This window comes from Oxyura jamaicensis, chromosome 9, assembly GCF_011077185.1.
Source record: "Oxyura jamaicensis isolate SHBP4307 breed ruddy duck chromosome 9, BPBGC_Ojam_1.0, whole genome shotgun sequence".
NCBI classification, from domain to species: Eukaryota; Metazoa; Chordata; class Aves; order Anseriformes; family Anatidae; genus Oxyura; species Oxyura jamaicensis.
Genome location: NC_048901.1, coordinates 11130327 through 11150426, shown reverse-complemented (window position 1 = coordinate 11150426; position 20100 = coordinate 11130327). Strand labels below are relative to the sequence as shown.

Sequence of the window (20100 nt, the reverse complement as noted above, 5' to 3'; positions counted from 1 at the left end):
TGTGGGGTCACCCGGCCTGTGACACCCCGGTGCCACCCGCCACCGAGGGGTCCCGCACGCAGCCCCTGACCGAGCATCCCTGGAGGAAATAATTTACATTTGGTGGTGGCAGGTTGTGTTTTTTTGTTTGTTTGTTTGTTTGTTTTAATCCCTGTGGCCTTAAAAAAAAAGCACTGAGTTTAGCAATGCTTTTACAGGTTCACCCACCAGAGCCACGGTCACTTCCAGCACAGCCTGAAGGAGGCTGGGGCCACCTTTTTTCACCAGTCCCCTCTGCCCCCCCCATACATGCAGCTCTCCATTATCCTGTTAATTACCTGGGGTGATCTCGAGCTCTTCCTCCTGCAGCTCACAGCCAGAAAGGGCCATCAAGTCACCCGCTGAGACAGCAGCAGGAACCTTCGGGGATGTGGGACTGGATGGACTGGCTGCCAACGCACTCCTGGCGTGATCGCCCGCGAACCCAAAGCATTGTCACTTGGCGACAAATAAAAACCAAACCCATCCCGGGTCATGATGCCTTGCATCCCGGCTTCCCAAAGCTGCACTTAGCTGGGAAGCGCGGACAAAGCCTTCCTCACAGCACTGCTGGCAGGCTGCAAGCCTACACCCATGTTCAAAAATGCCAGTGGGAAGCTCACCCAGGCAAGGGGTCCCCCCCTGCCACAGCTGTTCTCCTGCTGTGCTCCCCAAAATTGCGCCTGGCTGCCTCAAACACTGCAAGGCAAAGCAGGAAAGTCCCCCTCCCTGCTGGGGATGTGCCAGCCGGCCCTGCCGTTCACAAAACCACCCTTCTCCCCGCCAAGGCTTTTCAAGCGAATCGACGTTATTATAGGGCAGTGTTTTCCTTTCGCACCAGGATGTGGTTAATCATTCCCTAAGTGGCGGCACACCGTGTCCTGGATGCGACAGGCGAGCCCCACAGCCCACAGCACGCCGAGCCCCTGGTCCTCCGCGGTGTTATTCGGGACCAAGGACGTGAGATGCATTATCTGCACCTTTGCAAGCAGCCTTCGCTTTACCAGAAGCTTGCACCAGGGCTGCTCCCGGGGCCAGCCTCCTCCTCCCGCATCGCCGCTGGAGCACCGCTCCTTACCTTGATGTTGCAGAAGATACCACGGGAGCAGGTGCTGGAGCTTTTGGGGACATCGACCGGGGACTTGCTGGCTTCAGGGTGGACTCCCATGGTGTGCTGGCCTCCCTGGGCTCCCCGAGGAGCCGGGCTCTGTGTGCAGGCTCCCGAGACGGCGAGCGCTCGCCAGCGCCGTCCCGCTCTGTCCCGTCCCGCTCCGAAAACCCTGCGAGCCCGCGAGTGAGCCAGGCAGAGTGAGCGCAAAGTTTTTATAAGTCTGCTCTCGGGAGTGATGATGAAACCCTTTCTCCTCCCTCTTTTCCTTTGGGTGTAGAGGGAACTTTAAAGCTGCAGGAAGCCAACGCGAGCGTGCGGCAAGCCGCTGGGCGCCCACCGGATCTGGGCTTTTTGGGGATGAGGACTGTGGTGAGAAATCCCTCCCTCTGGCAAGGAGTCACGGAGGAAAAAACAAACAGCACACATAAAAAAGCCCCCAAACTCCTGCTTCTCTCTCATGCAAAAAACTGCATTTGTGTGGTTCCTGGGCGCTGTTTTAAGTAATACCTCTCTGGGGCTTTGTTTATGCAAAGCACTGATTTATTATCATGAGGAAGAAAAAGTGTCAGAGGGAGAAGGGCGGGGGGAAGCCAGCTTCAAGCACTCTGTCAAAATTATCTTCTTTCCCTATATGAAGTGGGGAGGTGGGAGAGAGAGCCAGATAGGTGTGGAGGACCCCCTGGGAAATGGGGTGGCCTGAGCCTGGAGAGCCCAAATCTCACCTCCCTGAATGGTTTCTCTGCTGCAGGAGTACTGGTGGGTCCCAGGGAGGGGGTCCCCACAGAGCACAGGATCCCACTGGCACCCCAAGGTACTGCTCGGGTGGGTGTCTAGAGCAGAGCAGTGCCAGGGTGGGGGGCAGCACTTCCTCTACAATGTGGATTCCCCAAAACCCACGGGGTCCTTGGCAAAGGAGGGCAGAGATGCCGAGGAGCTGGGTGAAGGGGCCCTGCTGGCACCTGGCGCCACCGACGGGTGGCTGCTCACCACGAGAGGGTGCCTTGTGCCCGTGGGAGAGGGACCCGCGTGCTCCCCTCTGCTGTTGGGGCGCAGCACGGGTCCCACCAGCCATAGGGCTTGAGAGTGGTGCAAAAACCCACACGGCCAAGGGAAAATGAGCTACTTTTGGGTGTCTGCTTCCTAATGGCTGGAGAGCGCCATGTACAGGGACAGGCGGACAGTCCCTGCCTGCAGCTGGCGAAGCAAGCATCCTTTTTTTCCAATCTTTTTTTCCCTGCTTTTGCTATTCCCATCCCCAGATTTGCTGGGTTTGGTGTCAGGATGCAATGCCAAGCCCTGCTACCTACCTCTCAGTCCTAAGAGATGTGATGGCACTGAAATGTCGACCTCAGTGATAGGAAAGCTCAGCTCAAGAATGCAGACAGCTCCTCTGCTCACCCCTCTTGAGCCCTACATGCTGCTGATCCCATTTTTCAGGGAATTCCTAACCTGCTGGTGAGCAGCTCCGTCATTTCTGTTTATTCTGCAGAACCATGACGCTCACTTTGTTATAACAACCACCTCCAGCAGCAGCTGCTGTCGCCTTTCCCTGCAAAATCTCCTCTGCGCAGCGAAGCAGTGTGTGGGGCTAGCGTCCCCATGCCATGACCCCCACCAGAGGCAGCAAAACGCCCACTCCACAGACTGTCTTGATCCATTTCCACAGAAATAAGCTTCTGGGAAAAAGTGAACTTTTTCCCAAGCAATGAGCATTGCCCAAGACTTGGTAGCTTATCTAGATATAGTAAATAAGACCAGTAAAGCTGGCAAATCTAAATTGAAAAGGCCAGTTGCGGGGGGTTCAGCTACAAGTGGCATGCACGGCTGAAGGACTTTGTCTTGCAGTGAAAGCCCCGAGCTAGCTCTGCTCTAACAAGGTTCTGGAATGGGGTTTCCAGTCCAAAGGGATTATTTCTGTGCTTAAAAACACAACTTAAGTGTGAAGTCACATGATTGACTTTTGTGTTTCATTTATACGAGGTGTTCACCCATTTAAACATATATTTATGGCTTACATGGAAGCGTGCAGCATCTTCCCCAGTGTCCCCAAAACTGCATGGGACGCTGGGTCAGCCCATGCCAAGCCCATCCAATCCGGACCATCACAGAGCATCATCACATCTCCAGCCTTCACCCTGCTGGAAGAGAAATCCCAGCCCTTGGACACTAATTTAGCTCCTGTAGGCACAGCTGTCTTACTTCAACACGGCTTTTAAATGATGGACCTCTGACAACAGATGGTGCAACAGAGGTGAGAAATGATACGGACGCAAGAAAATAGGGCTCTTGCCTCTTTTTGAGGCTTCTCCACTGCATTTTAGTTCTTCCAGTGCTACAGCCTTGGCAAGAAGTGGTATGGCCTGCAGATGAATGCACAGAAGGAAAGTGATTTATGGCGCTGAGAAGGGGAGGGGAGCTTGGTTTCAAATTCGCGGTGCTTTGTTAGGCGTTACCGCCGATGTTCAGTGCCTGGCAGGAGAAATCGCACATCGATGGAGTTTGGTTCATTTTACACGGCTCCTGGGGCCGCCTTTCCTCCTTGGCCTTTGAAACAAGTTCCCAGTGCCAGAAGAGCGCGTGGGCCCGGCCAAGACTTCGGCTGCCGCCGGCCGGCGTGAGGCTGCTTTTCATCGCCGCAGTGATGGATGGCAGCAGCAAACCGCAAGATAGGTCCATTGCCCGGCTGGGAAGGCCAGCACAGATCTGGGGAGACACCAGCAGGAGGGTGTTAATGACAACCCCAACTCAGACGACTTGGGTCCACTTGGTGGTGTGAGGTCTTCTCGTGCAGCAGCCACATGGCTCCTCATACCTCCCTCTGCAGGACGTCCCTGACCTGCAGGGCCCAGAAGCTCTACAGGTCTACATCCTCTCCCTCATCCATAAGCTGCTGACTGAAACACAACCCTGAAGCACATTTCTCATGGGCAGGCCAAATTTACTGTGTCTTAGGAGCTAAGGCAGGTCCCTCTTCACTACCAAGGGATGCTTACCTTGCTTGCAGAACATCGGAGCCCTTACTTCTGCTGGAAAGGAGACTTGGTCAAACTCTTTCAACATGACCACAGCTTTTCTCTTTTCCTGCATCAAACACCTTATTTCTTTCCACCAGGCCTGGCCTGTTGCTTTCATGGGGTGAGGCCCACACTGCCTTTCTGTCTTTCTGCTTGTCTATCCAGCAGGAACTGAAATCTGAAGTTCACATCTCAGTGTTCCTCCACGGCATCCCCAACACATTCTTCTCAATGATCCTTTGACCACTGGGCTTTAAAAGGCAACAGTGCCTTCACACACAGGCACGTACACAACTCAGCAGGAAAGATCACCCTGACCTCTAGAAAAACCTTTTGCTAAAAGAGGAGATTCTGCTCTTTATTCTCTGTGAAGGAGCAATCTCCATCCCAGCATGGAAGGTGGTCTCTTGTAGGTGCAGTGGGATGGTACCTGCTAGAGGAAGCTCAACCAGCAGATCTTTCTTAAAGACGGGCATTTCGTTCCCAGCAACCTCCCCTATGAGGACTCAGTAACTCAGAAGTTGCTCTCCCAGATCCCATTATGTGGATCCAGAAGACTCAGCAGCTTCCCAAACCCCTTGGTGGGTTTCACGTGATCCAACAACAAGAGCAAAGCCTGTAGGCATGCCTCTACGCAGCGCCCAGCCAGGCACACCCTCCATTGCTACATAAAACCACAGGTTGGAGAAGGGGCCGGACATGTCCCAGCCACCTTCTGAGCCCCACACTCTCCCAGCAGACAAGATGTGGCCACAAAACCCTCCGTGCTCCTCACCTGAAGTTACAGCCCGTGCTCTGGCTCATTGCAGTGACAGCATCTTGCTGCAGACCTCAGCAGTGGGAGGAAACACAGAGATGGACAGGCACCGTGGGAGATGCGTCGCATTGGGAAGCCCTCAGGAGGATCTGCAAGAGACAGGGAGGAATAAAAGCAGGATTAGGGCCCTGCTTAAAGCTCACAAAACAAGCAGTCCTCGAGGTTATCACCCAAGACGTGCTGGGTCTCCGGCTTTGTGGGTGGTGCTATTGCAAAAGCAGGTTTAGGAACGGAGCAAAAAGGCAGTCCCTGTATTTACTCAGGAACCTTGCACAGCTCAAACCAAACTTCCTGGAGCTGCATGACCCCAGTTTTCTTGCTACACCTCAGTACCAGGGCAGTGCAAGCTGCTGCAAAAGCAAACGTAAAGCCCCCAGGCTCCCAGAAGGTTTCAGACTTGCAAGTACAAGCATTGCTCTGGGAACGCGGATTAAGAACCACCGCTCCCAGACCCAGTGCCCGGGGCTGCAGGCCAGCATGCCCCACACAGCCCCTGCAGACCCAGGGCTGATGGTATGGGGTGGGGAGGACAGTCCTCCTCCGATGGGGACGGGTGGGAGAGTAGAAATCCTTCCCCTGCCCTGCAGCCGGTGCACACCAGTGGTTTCACTGGAAATTACAGACTGTGACAGGCTGGGTTTAATTTACCAGCAATTTATGCTTGATCTGGAGAAGAAATACTGGTCGGAGGGAGGTGGATGGCCATACCTGAAGAACAGGCTCGGCTGACGTGAGCACCCTGACGGCGCCCACCCTGCGGACACCGCCCGGGGACTGGGAGCGAGGCCAAGGCTGGATGAAGGAGGAGGTGGCAGGAGCTGAGGTGCCAACACCAAGGCATCCCTCCCTTCCAAGGGCTGGCTGCCCCAGTCTGCTGCCCCGAAGCAGAGGACATTCATCCGTGCTGGTGACTGGCTGATGTGCATGAAGCAGCTCCGCTCTGCTCTCCATTCCCTAGGCAAACCCGATCAGTCGGGCAGAACATCTGCAGGACAGTGGCAGAAGATGTGTTATGCTGCAGGTCTTCAGCAGCCCTTTCTTTTTCCTCTGCCTCCTCTGTTTTGAGGAGCCTGGTTTACAATTGGGCCCCTTGGGCTTCCTCACCAGCTGAGTTCCTGCTGGAATATACCAAAGGGTCTTTGGTCAGACTGGAGAAGACCCACTGCATGGATTATTTTGGTGGGTCCAGCTGGGCCAGTAACCTCTTTCGCCTCTTCTTTCCCTGTAGCAGCTTGTTGGGGTGCCATGCTGCAGGCTTCAGGTCTTTTTGCTCAGCATTTTCCAGAGAAGCAGCGCTGATGGTTGGCAAAAGGAAGTGAGAGATGGGAATTAAGATATTTCACCCTCCAGCTTCTGTCATTTGCATGGCCATGGCCGAACAAACTCATGATGAATGCTGACTCACCATATATGAGAGTAAAAGCAAGGATGGAAGGTGATGTGCATCACTCAGAGCAATGTGGGTGCTGTAAATAGCAGGGGCCAGCACCCAGGGCTGTGCCACGTCCTTCGCACCCTCTGGGCACCACTGCAAAGCCCTCCTGGCACTCTCCGAGTACAGATCTCAAAATAACCAGGTGTTTGTAGTCGGGCCAGGGCCCTGGCCTTTGCTGCAGGATGCATTTGGCAAGCCCAGAACAAAGAGACAGTCCCTGCCTCAAAGGATTTACAATCTAAAGCATCAGTATCCTGTAGTAAAAGCAATTAAATGAGGCAGACAAGGATCTGTGCCATTCAAAGCAGGGTTGCATTTCCTTTAAATTGCTTCAAGTGAGCACGATGAGACTGTCTGATTTAGCTCTGCCCGCTGCCAATAAACTTCACAGTCACTAAAATGTCAGGAACTGTGCCGCTAAGCCAGGCTTCTGCAGCTGAGAAAGGTAGAGCCCAATATTTTTCTAAAATTCCTAAACCCTGCTTCTTCCATGGACCCACAGACCCAGGAGAGGCAGACAGATGCAGGTTAGCTTTGGAGACTCTCCTGTGCCTTGAGGTTGGTTGGGCAGGGAAATCCTGCTATTTCCCACTGAAAAGGCACTGTTCAGCAGCAAGACTGCCAGCTAACACCCGTTGGTGGTCGCAGGGATGTGGTTAAACCCCTGGGAGCAGGTCTACAGGGATGCCATCCTGAGGCGCAAGGAGAAGCAAAATGACTGAGGCAGACCTGGAGGAGCCCCCATCCAGAACGACATCCCACATGCAGCTGCATAGCCCAGCACGGGGAGGCAGCAGGTGACACACGGGTTTCTGCAGGGCCTCCAGGACCCAGCCACATGCTCTGTCTGGCCCTGAGGCTGGCTTTCCTCTCTGTCTCTCCTTGCTTCATCCCAGCATCATCCATCTCAACAAGGGCTCTTAGGTGCAGTCCAGAAGCAGCAGTCCCTCTAGCAAGAAGGGCTAAGGGAGCTGATGGAGGGTCAAGCTTCAGCCTCCTCCTCCTGTTGTGAAGATACCCCTGGCCATCACATAAAAATGCCCAGTGCTTATCCCAGCACATCAGGCTGCTGCCTGGACATGCTGCTACGGGATGGATGCGGCGGTGATTCTGCAACCGTGTGCTGCCTGCAGGGCAGCCCTCCTGCTCTGTTCACTGCTGAGATGCAAAGCTCACTAAAAAAATTGTCTCAAGCAAGAAATTCATCTTCCCTTTGCTCCTGAGCTGGGGCATCAGTACTGCTATTTCCAGTCAAGCCACCAGGGAAAAGAAGATGGAAAAGACAGACCTGCTGCTAGGGCTGCCATTGCCATCATCATGGTTTGCTTCCTAAAACAGAGGAAAACTTTTTGCCCTATCTTTCTTCCCCCTTTTTCATTTTTCTTTGCCTTTTCTGCAGGAGAGATGCAGACTGAGGGTGGCAACAAGACTCCTGGCTCAGGAATGAACGTGGGAGCCCTCAGCTGTGTCCTGTGAAAATATGAGTTTGTAGAGAAAAAGCAGCACCACTTCCCTATTGAAAAACAGCATCCAAAAACACTCAGAGATGAAATTTTCCCTTGATCCTGATGAGATCCATGTGCCCATACCCGTCATACCCGTCATGTCCCACTAGAAATACACCTTCTCAAAGGGCTGATGGTTGTCAGGTATGTTGACATTTTACCTTGGAAATTTTTTATTTAGCTGCTCTGCCCCTTCTAAAAGGCCTCGGAGTGCTCATGTAGCCACCATTTGAATGAAAATTTAAAAATAAATAAGTTAATAAAGCTGTAAGAGCATTATCCCATTACCTGAAAGGAGCTAGTCCAATGCTGTGTGATGATCACAGCTCCGATTAGATCCCTCCTGAAGTCATCGTAAGGACAGCTAAACCACAGCGTTGGGATGCTTGTCCTCTTCCCTCTGGAAAACATCACATTCAATAAAAAGAGGATAAAAGAGGGTGAATTAAACACATCTTATTCCTAATATGTGGCCAGAAGACTGCTCATACCACTGCACGTCCTGAAGCTCTGGGCACTGTTAGACACGGAGTGACAGTCACACATCAGAGAAGCTGAAAAGGGTTCAGTCTCCTCTAAATATTTTTATTATATTATATACCAACTTATTTAACAATGGTGGCAATAAAAGCGCCAAACAAGTTGCATAATCATCTAACTTGCACTTTCAGCTACTTGGAACTTTCATCAAATCTTCATAGAATCTCCTTGTTTGGTTCAAAACCTTACAAATTTCCCCCTGCCAGGGAGAGAGAGAGAGAGTGTGTGTGTATGTGATTTGGCCATTACAGTGTTCGGATCAATTCACTAAATAAAACACCTTGAATTTCAATAAGAGGCAAACCAAAACAAACCAATAAAACCTGTTCTCTTCACGCTGGATGTAAGCAAAAGCAGTGCTGCAGCAGTCATGAGTAAGAGGCTGGGATTTGGCAGTCACTGGGTCTGCTGACATGTGTTTTGCAGAGCTCTGCTGGAAATTGGTTTTGACAAACCCACTTATGCATGTCCAAATCAGTTCAGATCTTTTCACTCCCCTCCTCTTCTGGAGACATCCTTTCCTCCTTCTCCCTTGTCCTGAAAGGAGACAGGATCCTTCTCACAGGGCTTTGCCATTGACCAGCGGTCTCATTCCCTGGTGCAGAGGCTTTTTGGCTTCCTCCTGCTCCTGCCTAAAATAAGGTCACTGCATTCACACAGCAAAGCAGCTTTCCCAGGACAGACCATGGCCACAAGCTCCTCATGGGCCCATATGAAGCACCTTGGTGGGGTGGTTCTTCCCATGGGGCTTCGACATTTGTATTTCACAGCTAAAAGACTAAAACGAAGACAAAGCTCAGCCACACTTGGTGCTGGACACAGGGAGGGGTGACTACGCTGCTGGCAGCTCATGCCCCATCTCAGGCTGAGATAGGATATGGGTGTTCCCAGGGCATGATGAAATCCACAATGTCCGTGGTACAAAAAGTGCTGGAAACTTGCTGTTTGGAGGGGTCAGAATGAGAACAGCAAGAACACTTTTCATTACAGAATCCTCTCCTAACTCTGAATGTGCAGTAGACAAGGCTTGGTTTGGGTTGGCCACTTCAGCATTAGCCATTTCAACTCAAAATCTATTTGTTTTCCTTGGAACGTACAAGTCAAACTGGAACAATGGCTGGAACTGATATTTTGCAAGGAAAGATTTTGTTTCATCTTGAAAGACTGAAACACCTTGAAATACTTTCCGATGGAAATGACATTTTGTTTCTGCTGATGCACATCAGAATCACCCCATCACAATTTCCATCCTCCCCTGGCTGCTCCCACTTGGGCAGCAGGGACCCGAAGAGCCACCAAACACTGGCACAGTGTGGAGCAGGAGGGACGTGTCCAGCTGCCACGTCTGGGGTGACAAAGAGCAATCCAAGCTGGCACCACGGGCACAGCTCACGAAATTACCATTTTTAACGCGTAAAACAGAGGCACGAAGGGCATTCCAGCAGGATTAATTTTGTTCTGTACAAGCAAATTGTGAAGGGAGCCATGAGACCTCAAGGGAAGGAGAACAAACAAAGGTACCAGAAGACAGAAATACTTTCCTATCAGTTTTTCCACAAAGAACTGGGGAGGAAAAAAAACAAAATCTAACACCACCAACAACAAAAACAAACAAACAAAGAGTAAAAGATAATAATTTAGAAATCCCAGCCCTGCTGTGCTCAGATTTCTCGTACCTGAAGAGCATGAGAAACTTCAAACCACTCCCATACCAAATCCAGATAAAAAGCTCTGTTCTTGGAAATTCTCATTTGAAGAAAAAAAGCTGAGGTTGACCGAAACATTTCCCTTTCCCAATTTCAAAACATTTCCTTTAGATCATGGCTTTTTAGTGCTATGGGATTAGCTCACATTCCTAAACAATCATTTCAGTGAAAAGTTAGCTGCCACTGTTAATAATTAAAAATAAGCTTTCGCAAACAGGATCCTTTACTTCCTGTTCTCCTTCATTTTGTGGGGACAAACTAAAGGGTCCCCAGAAGTGCCTCTAGATACTTGGGTGTCTATCTGCTAAAGGGTCCAAAACCAGCCTGTTCTCACAGCCAGCACTTTCCTCCCTTTAGGGACCACTTCACTTGAATTAGATGTGACTTTGCTGCAGGTGAGCATCAGAGGCAGACCATGGTCATCTGAGCATGGTGTGACGCTGTGCAGAGAGGATCAGAGCTGGGGGTGCGAGCCTTGGTGTGCTGCCATCCTCTCTGCACCAGCAAAGATCCATGACACAGCTGGGTTTCTTTTCCGGCTTTGGTTTTCCTTTTCTAACCTCAAAACTGAGGTTTTGGCCAGCATTTAAAGTTCTCGGTACTCCCAAGCAGCAGCTACTCTGAGTCTTTCCTGAAGGCCATGACTGCTACCACGCTCTTAAAGTGCTCTGAGAAGGCTGCTGGAAAACACACTTTTTCTCTCAGACCATCCCACGTGTTGTGGGCCACTGTCCTCACTGCTGCTGGAGGCACCGACTGCCAGAGCAAGCATTTGGACTGAGCCCAAAAATGCTTCTCTGCCTCCTGTGTTTCCAGGCAAGCCTAGGTTTAACTCAGATCAAGGAACTTGATTATTTATAGCTCCCCCAAGAAGAGCAGTGATCGATTGACACACAAACAAGGAAGCAGAGCATCAAGAAATAAATACATCCTGTGAAGAGCTGTCAGCTCTGATGATGCTCACAGCATGCCTTTACACTTCACTGGTGCGTGCTTCAGAGCCATCCCATCAGACAACAGACAGACTTCTCAGCCAAGTATGCCTCTGCCCCTTGACTGATTAACTGCACACAAAAAATGAGACATTAACAAGGAAAGCAGTTGTGACGGACCACTCTGACCAAAAAGAAACCCTTTGCCCAAGACAAACACTGTGTTCTTGATGAGGCTGGGATTTCTTACCTTAAAAATTCACTGTTTTGAATCAGGAATGCTGTTTACCTAGTTTGCATTTGACAACTATATTTTACGTTAGCTAAAGGACCTGACGTTAGGTTTCAACCCCAGAGCAAAAGGCATTGCTAAGCTCCACCAGCAGGAGCCACGCTGGCTGGCTGCACAGATGCCCCACTTCACCTCTGGCATCCCAAAACCAAGCCAAGGGCATGAGGAAGCATAAGGGGGAGGTATGCTGAAACATGCAAAGGGCGTGATGGACAGGACAACATCGGTCCACTGAAGCTCACCCAAGAGCAATCATTTCAGGAGTGGCTGACAGCTCAGGGAGCAAGCTACCTGTTGTCCCTCTGAGCAAAAGGAAAGCTCCAGGAGATGCTGCTGGTCTCTAGAGAAGAAAATCCCCAAAACTCCCTGCTGGAAGTTGGAGCCGTCTACCATGTGGGTGGGATGGCAGAGGCCAAGGCCTGCACAATGGGGCATTGCTTGGCAGTTTGGAAGGCAGGGTCCTGCAGTTCCTTTCCTTCCTCAGGTCCCCTTGAAGACCTCATTTAAGGAAGAGTAGCCTCATCTAGCAGGGTTGGTCAGTGCCAAGGAAATCTCCAGTAAGAATGATGAAAACCTGCACGACCACCAATGTATTTTTTGGGATCAGCTGCGAAGCCCTCCGCAAACTGCCTTTGGTATTACATCAGCGAGGGATGCCGAAGCCATCCCTTTCTGAGAGCTGTCCTCCTTTCAGCAAGGAACCATCGAAGTCCTCCCCCAATACGGCACAGACCCCCTGTTCTGGGACACCCGAGGGACAAGCAGAAAACCCACACCCCCATGCCCACACTGCCCTAAGAACCATGAAGGGAAAAGCTCTGACTCATGCCGAACAACATGTTACTCTTGCAAGGGCATTAATTTCAGCTAGGGATCATTTCCTCAATGCCTGTTCCTGTTGTTTGACCCCTGGCTTCACTTTTCTTTCTTTAGGGAGGACAGTTTTCGTTCAGGTCACACCAATAAGAAATGTTAAGCCAGTTCTGGGAACCGCTTCCTGAAACGCGTCCGCCTGTGTTATCTGTGTGTCGACACTCTTTTGAAAGGGTGTCTTGACTGGAAACACTCACCACAGCTAAATGGGAAGAGAAACAGGTCATCCCGCTCCTGTGCCTTCCCACCCCTTTGGGAAAATGTAATAAGAAACAAAAGCGTGTCCCTCGCAGAAAGGATGCCCGCAGGGGGATGGGGCCTTTCCGGCACGAGGTCTCCATCACGCAGTGGTGCATCTTGCCATGGCACCAAACATCGGACAACACCTTTCCTCAAGTGCCTTCTTGGCTACTGGCTCCTGTTTCAAAATAGGACACAATGAGACAAAAATAGCAGTTTAAATTTAGGTGGGATAGACTGAAAGGCACCATCGGCACTTTGCTTTTGGGCGACAGCACACCGCGCGGAGCCAGAGGAAGCAAACAAAACAGGAGAGGCAGCAGCCAAGCCAGCTGTGGGATGCAGTCGCTGAGATGGCGGCCAAGGAAAGAAGATATGATGATGTCTGTCCCTTGGAGACTCTCTGGACAATGACTGACTCATAGCTTACAGGCGGTATCTCTGGGCTTCAGCAGTCTCCCATGCTAGCCCAGGCAGTTGTAACATAGCTGCAATAGGCGGAGTCCAGCAACAATTCCTCTCTCTCATGACTCAGACTGCAAGACTTATCTCCTCCCATCCCCAGAGGCCTTGCATTTGGGGTCTTCCAGAGACCCAAGCAGCCCTCTGTGATGTCTCCAGCTGCCGACAGAAGGCCAAAGGCATGAGGAGACCCCTCTCCTTTCCCAAACCCACCAGGAGATTTGTTCTCAGAGGGCTCAGACCGAGTCTGGAGACAAAGGAAGCAGCAGTGGCGGGAGAAGAAGATAAATTAAGACTGAGCCAGTCCCCATCTGCTTTCCACAAACAACATCAGACACCTCATTTGGTCCATCCAGGTGGTGGGGAGCGGGTTCCTAACTCACCCAGAGAATAATTACAGAAAAAAATAATTCCTGCAGAGGTTGCTGGAATGGGCTGGTGAGGAGAACCAAGCTCAGATCAGTGTTTCTGCTGAAAGAGAGAGGAAGGTGTCCACTCCTCCAGGCCCCTGCAGCAGCAGCTGGCCCTTGCACACGCACGGTCTGAGCTCTGGCTGGGTCTCAGGCACCTGCTTCTCTGGTCCTGCCTGCAAGGGAGGGCTGTGCAGGCAAGCCAAGGGCTAGAACACACAATGCCATAAAAACAGCAGCTCCTCTCCTGCTTTTGTTATTTCCACCGCCTGTCAAACAATCTCTGTGCCTTTTCAGAGCAGCGATGGAGCCAAGCGGTCAGCACGGACCCTGACTCACTCCTGGCCTGCTGCAAGCCCCACGCCTTTCACACAAACGCGCCTGGCCCTTGATGACTGCCCTGCTCTGCACACACAGCCGAGCACCAGCACCAACCCCTGCTCCTGCAGGCGGAAGAGATGCAGGGCTGGAGGGGACCCAGAACAAGGACCAGGCTGCCAAGAGTTGTGGGATGTGAAGGGACAGTTGTCCAAAGCCCGAGCAGTGCTGGGAGCTCATCTTTGGTCAAGATTCAGTGCCCTGGCTTGGCACTGCTGCTGCCACTCTTAAGAGGTGAGGGAAGACCAAAGTCACCCATGGGACTTGCCTTGCTAGTTGGGAAAGCTCTCAGAGAAGACACAAAGAGCACCAGTCCAAAACTGGGGATAAACATAAATTATAGAGGTTTTAAAACAACTCTTTTCCATTACATCTGTGAGAAAGAAGAGGAAGGTTACAGCTTGGCGTGAACACAACTCATTGCATAAGCCTCTGTGATGTGTAGAGGCAGCAGGTCCCCGACACTGGAGGTGGTGCCACCGGGATGGCCGAAGCAGCTGTGGACAGTCGGTGAGCTTTCCTGCTGTTCCAAGGTAGTGGTGCACCCTGCTCTGCCACATAATGGTCCAGAGCGAAGGATGTTTGGAAAAATAAGTACTACATCCCTGATACAAGAAACTAGGCATCTTCCTCACAGGTCGAGAGCTGTTGATATGGCCAGCAGGATTTCATGGATCAGCCCCACAAAAATCATCAAAGCCAGGTGCCCCAATGACCCCCCCCCCCCTCCCCCAGTACCAGGCAAATCATCTCATCCCTGAGCAGCACCGTTGGGTCCTCAGTGTGAAGACTCAGATGGTCAGATGTTTCCGACCATCTTTTGCAACCCCTGTCCCAGGAAGCCTTACCTGTGCTGCTGACATCTTCCAGGCCCAGCAAAATGCCAAGACGAGGCCTCATTTCAACCTTTCCTTGAGTAATTCCCCTTTTCCCTGGGCCAAGTGATGCTGGGACATTGCCCATATTCTCCAGCAGCCTGTAGAGTCCCAGAAGAAAGGTAAACAGGACACTTGTCAGGCTCAAAAGAAGGGCGTGTGTGCTCCCCCGTCATAAATATTTTGGAAAGACTGACAGTAGGTTTCTTTCTGTTGTCTGACCAGGGAATTTCCCCTCATCACTGATGGGGCTTGGAGTGGGACCAGGTGAAGAGGTGCCAGGATGGTTAACGCAGCTGGAGGCGTGTGTCTGGTGTTTTTTTTCTCCACAATAAACACAATAAACATTTGTGAGAAGGGTGCTCCTGCACTCAGGATGGAAGTCAGCAGCTGCAAAAGGCCATGCTCCAACCAAGCATGCGATCAAGCGGGCCTGGAGAGGCTTCTTCTGCCCCCATTGTGCTGGGCCACAACACGATGGAGAACTGCAGAAATGAAATAGAAAAGGCAGAACTTGAGGAAACCAAGGTGAGCCCACATAGTTTGTAAACGAGTGCCCTAGATTAAAAGGGGGAAGGAAGGAAATGGAAACCAGCGGCCCAGAAGTAGGACAAGTGAGGACTGAGGACCTGCCACCATGGGGCTCCAGCACTTTCTGCTCCTCCTCCCCAGTGGTGGCCCTGGCCAGAAACGTGACCCTGGACCCTGTCTGTCCTGATCCTGGCCATATCCCACCCAGCTGGTCCAGCACAATGTGAGCGATATGCAGGCCAGACACTGCACAGGGGACACACAAAGGCCTTCACTCCTGAGGCAGAGATGGAGCAACAAGGACACCACCACACCTTTTTTTGGCTGTTTCACATGCCAGTCAATTACACCCCACTGTTCTTATGTTATTTATGGCTTGAACTTTGGGGAATTTAAGCTTTTGGGAAGAAAAGCCCACTAATGGCGGGCTGTTATCCGTGCTGGCACTTACTGCAGACTGTGGGCGGGTGGACCACTTCCCCATCCTCCTTCTGCTTACTGAACAGGCTGGGGAGATGTGCAAGGGTACGGTAAGAAATGCCCACGAGCCATCAGTGAGATCTGGGCTCGCCTTTGCAACTAGAAGTAGCCACATTGGCCAGGGGCCACTGCTTGGCCCTGGAACATGGGAAGCCACCCCTGCTCCCCTGCTGCCTCCGAAAGTGCTGTGACACCACTGCCTCTGGGAAGCAAGCTGGAAGCAATCCCAGCTTTTTTTTTTTTTTTTTTTTTTTTTGAGGGAAAAATGAAAACACATCGTAGAGATGGATTACTTTAAACTCACTCTAGCCTCCCTTGCCAAGTCTGGAAAGTAATTGCATAGCCCACGCAGTCTGGTGGTCCCTTTCTTTTGCGTAGCGGATGGAAAGGAGCATGATGTGAGTAGGATATTCTCCCCGCTTCATTGTTTTCGAGCCTTTTCAGAAGCTAAGTGAGTTTCCATGCAGCTAATAAAGGGGCAGGTTGGCATCACCTTAATGAAAACTAATTGAATATAATTATTTAGCCTGACGAAAATATTTGTGCTCCGCAGGGAACACCCAGCAGTTGGCTATTACGAGGCAGGAAGAAAGAACTTTTTACAGAAACAGGTTTTCACATTGGTTACTCTACTGCTACAGCATCTCATCAAGATTTTTCCAGCAAAGATGAGGTTGGCAAACAGTCAGCTTAACCAATCCCAATCTTGACTTTGTTTTTCTCCTCCATAACAGGGAGCAACTTCTCCCCCAGTTTCATGGGCTTTGGAAGTATGTCTGAGAAAACTGGAGAGCAAGGGCTGCAGCCTCCATCCGTGGTCTCCATCTATCACCCAGGGCTTTGGCAGTGCTGCAACTCCCAACACGTGTGCTGTGGGGGACAAGCAGCCAAGTGGAAAGCCAGAGAGGTTATCAGATCCTGGTAGGAAATGCTTCCATGGGGATGAATCCTCTTTAAACAAATTAAAAGAAAATTCCTGAAATGGAAAGGCAACATTTTCCCTGCTCTTGTTTTGTCCTTTTTTTTTTTTTTTTTCCTGAATACAGCTGGATTTAGGGAGGTGTTTTTTTTCTTTTTTTCTTTTTTTAAAAAAAAAAAAGAATTAATTACTTCCCAAAAGACAGTCTCTGTTTAAAAAGCACTCCAAAACCATGCAGACATACAAACAAGCAATGATGGAGTCATTTCACTGAATTAGTAAATTTTATCAGATAATCTCAGTTTACAGGGAAGGCCATTTCTCAGAAGCAAACTCTTGGGGAGCTGTCAGCCTGATTTGGAGAAATGAAGCCATTCTGGTATTAGGAGGATTAAGCAGCCCCATTTCCATTGAATCTATGTTAGGGTACATTGCTGTACCACAGTACTGCCTTTACCTCCCCCTGACACTGGGCTCAGGGGCAGACAGATTCTGATGCCCTTCTCTTCTCAGTACACTTCTCTATCTCAGTATTGGGAAGCTGAATTATCCCCAAGCCCTTCGCAGTTCTGTCAAGGGGATCGCTTGGTGGTGATGGGCTTTTACAGGAGGAAAGAGCTTGGGTGTTTCATGACACACAGTACTAACGAAATGGGCTCAGCTCTTCACCTGGATTAATGCTGTGGCACCAACCGCCACCACAGTCAATGAGGATTTATTCCACTGTATTCTGTGCACAGCATCTCCCCCAGAAGATCTTGTCCGAAACCGTTTCCAAGGGCATTCAGTCACACCATTCCCCTTCCCACCAAGGCCACCTGCACACCATCTCACCACCCTCATGGCCAGTGCCTCCTCCTGTCCACAAACCCCCCGCCCCCCCCGGGCCACAGAAATAATGCAGATCCTATCTGTTTTCCCATTGTTTCTTCCTCGCCTGCCCAAAGAGTGCTTTGCATCAGCCATGCACATGTGAAGTCTCATCTTCCTCTTCTTCCTCTTGGAAGAAGAGAGAAAACCATACCTTTTCCTTCCCTCCTCCGCTTGCTCTCCCTCATTACTGCTCCCAGGGCTTTCAACTCGTTGATATATGTGTGCTTATCAGCTGCTGGCTGAGCTTCTGCAAAACCTGGGAGTTGGCTTGCAACCATGTGCTGGGGCTGAAGGTAAGACAGAAGGCTTCAATTCTGCCCCAGGTTCCCCCCGGGTCAAAAGCAATCAGCATTGCTGAAGGATGAGATGGCCTCGTCCTCCTCCTCCTCCCACGGCACAGGACACTGTGCCAGGACACCCTTGAAGGCATCGTGTGCCCTCCAACCCCATCACGTCACTGCTGGGTGCAGAAACCGCACAGCTTTCATCCAAATGGGATAAACCATCAGAAGGAAAAAAAAAAAAAAAAAAAAAGGCAACAATCGCTTAGGCAAAGAGGAATAAAGAAAAGCCTGTGAAGGGCAGATCAGGAATGGTTTAGAGATGGCAACAGCTTCATTCTTCTCACAAAGCCTTTTTTAAAAATGGGTGAAATATGACCAAAATAATTATGCTTGCAACGCTATTAAAAACAAAAAACTCCACCTGGCACTCAGAGCCTTTCAAATCCCTTTGTAGGGCTGGCTGCCATATCCTCAAAAGGTAAGGGAGATCTTGAGGGTACAGCCAAGCCAAGCCTCCTCTGGGGCTCCGCGCATCTCCTCCACCCACTGTGCTCCCAGCAGCTCAGCATCCCTACAAGCCACCCAAACTGGGCTTGGAGGTCCTCCAGCAGCCACTGGGAACTGCCTGGAGACCCGCTAAGGAGGCCTCTTCCAAGGCAGGTGGGACTTGGCCAGCCACCACATGTTGCAGGGCCCAGTGGCTTGCCTGCACTAGCAAGCGCCCTCCATGCCAGCGCCCTGACTCCCAGCCACCCACCCACTCTCAGGCAGACACTCCCTGGCTCCTGGGGCAAGTGAAGCCATGGGAGCTCCTCCACAAGAGGAGTTGCAGGCATCTCAGTAGAGCTTTTGGGTAAGCCAGCATTTCAAAGAGGAGCTCAGGACCTCCGGTCCCTGGCCACCAAGGAGATGGCACCTGCCAGCACAACTCCAAGAGAAAGCCCCATCCCAGTAAGACCCTGCTGGTCAGGGGTGGGAGTGACCAACCAGAGTAACTAGCAAGGGAAGGGCAAGCTTTTCCTCTCATGCAATCTTCTAGCCAAGGCTGACAGCTCTCTTGGGGAAGGTGTAGGCTCAGCACAAACCCAGGCTGGAGGCTATTTTGGAGAGGGGATGGTCCAGGATCCCCCCAGCCTCAGTAAACCCAGCTGTACCAGCAGCAATTCAGCCCCTGCAAGGCTCCAGGCACTTTCAGAACGCAAGCCAAGAAGACAATCCAAAGCACAGATCCTACTTCTTAATGGGACAGAAGGATGACAGGGCTGAGGGGGATCCAAGGGAAGACTAGACAGGTCCACAAAAGAAGAAACAAGTCTAAAGGCAATCACTAAATATATATATTTACAATATATATATTTAGAATATATATATATGAAGAGCAGCACCTCAGAAAGGAGTGAGGGGCAAGCAGGAGGACCTGGTCTGATCTTCCATGGTTCCCCCACAGGCAACTTGGTGGCCCTGTGAGACTGCAGCCAGGAAAAGAGGAGCTCACTATCCCTGTTGTGCTGAGACTAAGCATGCAGATACCATAAGCATGGCCTGAAATCCAGTAAAAGGTACATTAAAAAAAGAAAAGAAAGCACCATATCAACTGACCCCTTAGTCACGTGGTTTTGAACCCCCATTTCTCAAATTTCGTTCCTGTGCCATGAGACTGGCCACATCTTCTCAGTGTGATTGCTCAGTTTCCCATGTCAGTTTTCCTGATGCTTCAGCTGAGTGCAAATTTTATGTCTTGGATAACATCACTGGTTTCATTACAGCAGTGAGGTCAAGTATGTAGAAAAAAGCATCATCTTTCATCAATATTTACGAACAGAACATCACCTCTCCTCTAAACGTATTGCTGATATTAGTAGGCCAATGTGGTGCTGAAGGTGTATAACTGCCAAAAAATCCTTCTGCTCTACTTTCTGGGGGAGCTTCTGGCTCACTCACAGTAATTTCCTCCAATCTGTTAATTACGCCGAGAAATTCCGCAAAATGTTTTCTGAGCAGTAAGAGCCGGTCACGGGTCCGGTCGGGTAGAGAGTGTCCTACACACGATGTTCATCCTCCCCAGCACACGGGAAACCTCCACGTGGGCACCATGGCCATACCCCGCATGTTGGAAACGGGCTGTTGGGCAGGGAAGGAGAGGCATGAACCCAGCCTCAGAAAGCTATTTTAAACATTTGGGTGAATATTAACTAGCAAATACTGCTTTCTGCCACTGGCCTTGGGGGTGAGGGACAAGAAGATAACACGATACACAAGAGGAGGCTGGGGGCCTGTGCTGTCTGTCCTAGAGCTACGAAATCACATGCCATTATTTTCCCTAAAGTCTGTGAGTTTGAGAATTGCATCCAAATGACCAAAGGAGTTTTTTGGTGATCAAGTGCAGTTTTTATGCCCATGAATAA

General features: G+C 50.8%; 1 protein-coding gene across 1 annotated transcript in view; it reads right to left on the bottom strand.

Moving 5' to 3' along the window:
* SLCO2A1 (solute carrier organic anion transporter family member 2A1) overlaps positions 1–1435 on the bottom strand; it is a 29050-nt gene extending 27615 nt beyond the window's left edge. Inside the window, exon 1 of the mRNA XM_035334242.1 lies at positions 1097–1435. Coding sequence (XP_035190133.1) covers positions 1097–1186 — 90 coding nt within the window. The 5' untranslated portion in view covers positions 1187–1435. The remainder of the gene's footprint in view (positions 1–1096) is intronic.
* Positions 1436–20100: the final 18665 nt, after the last annotated feature.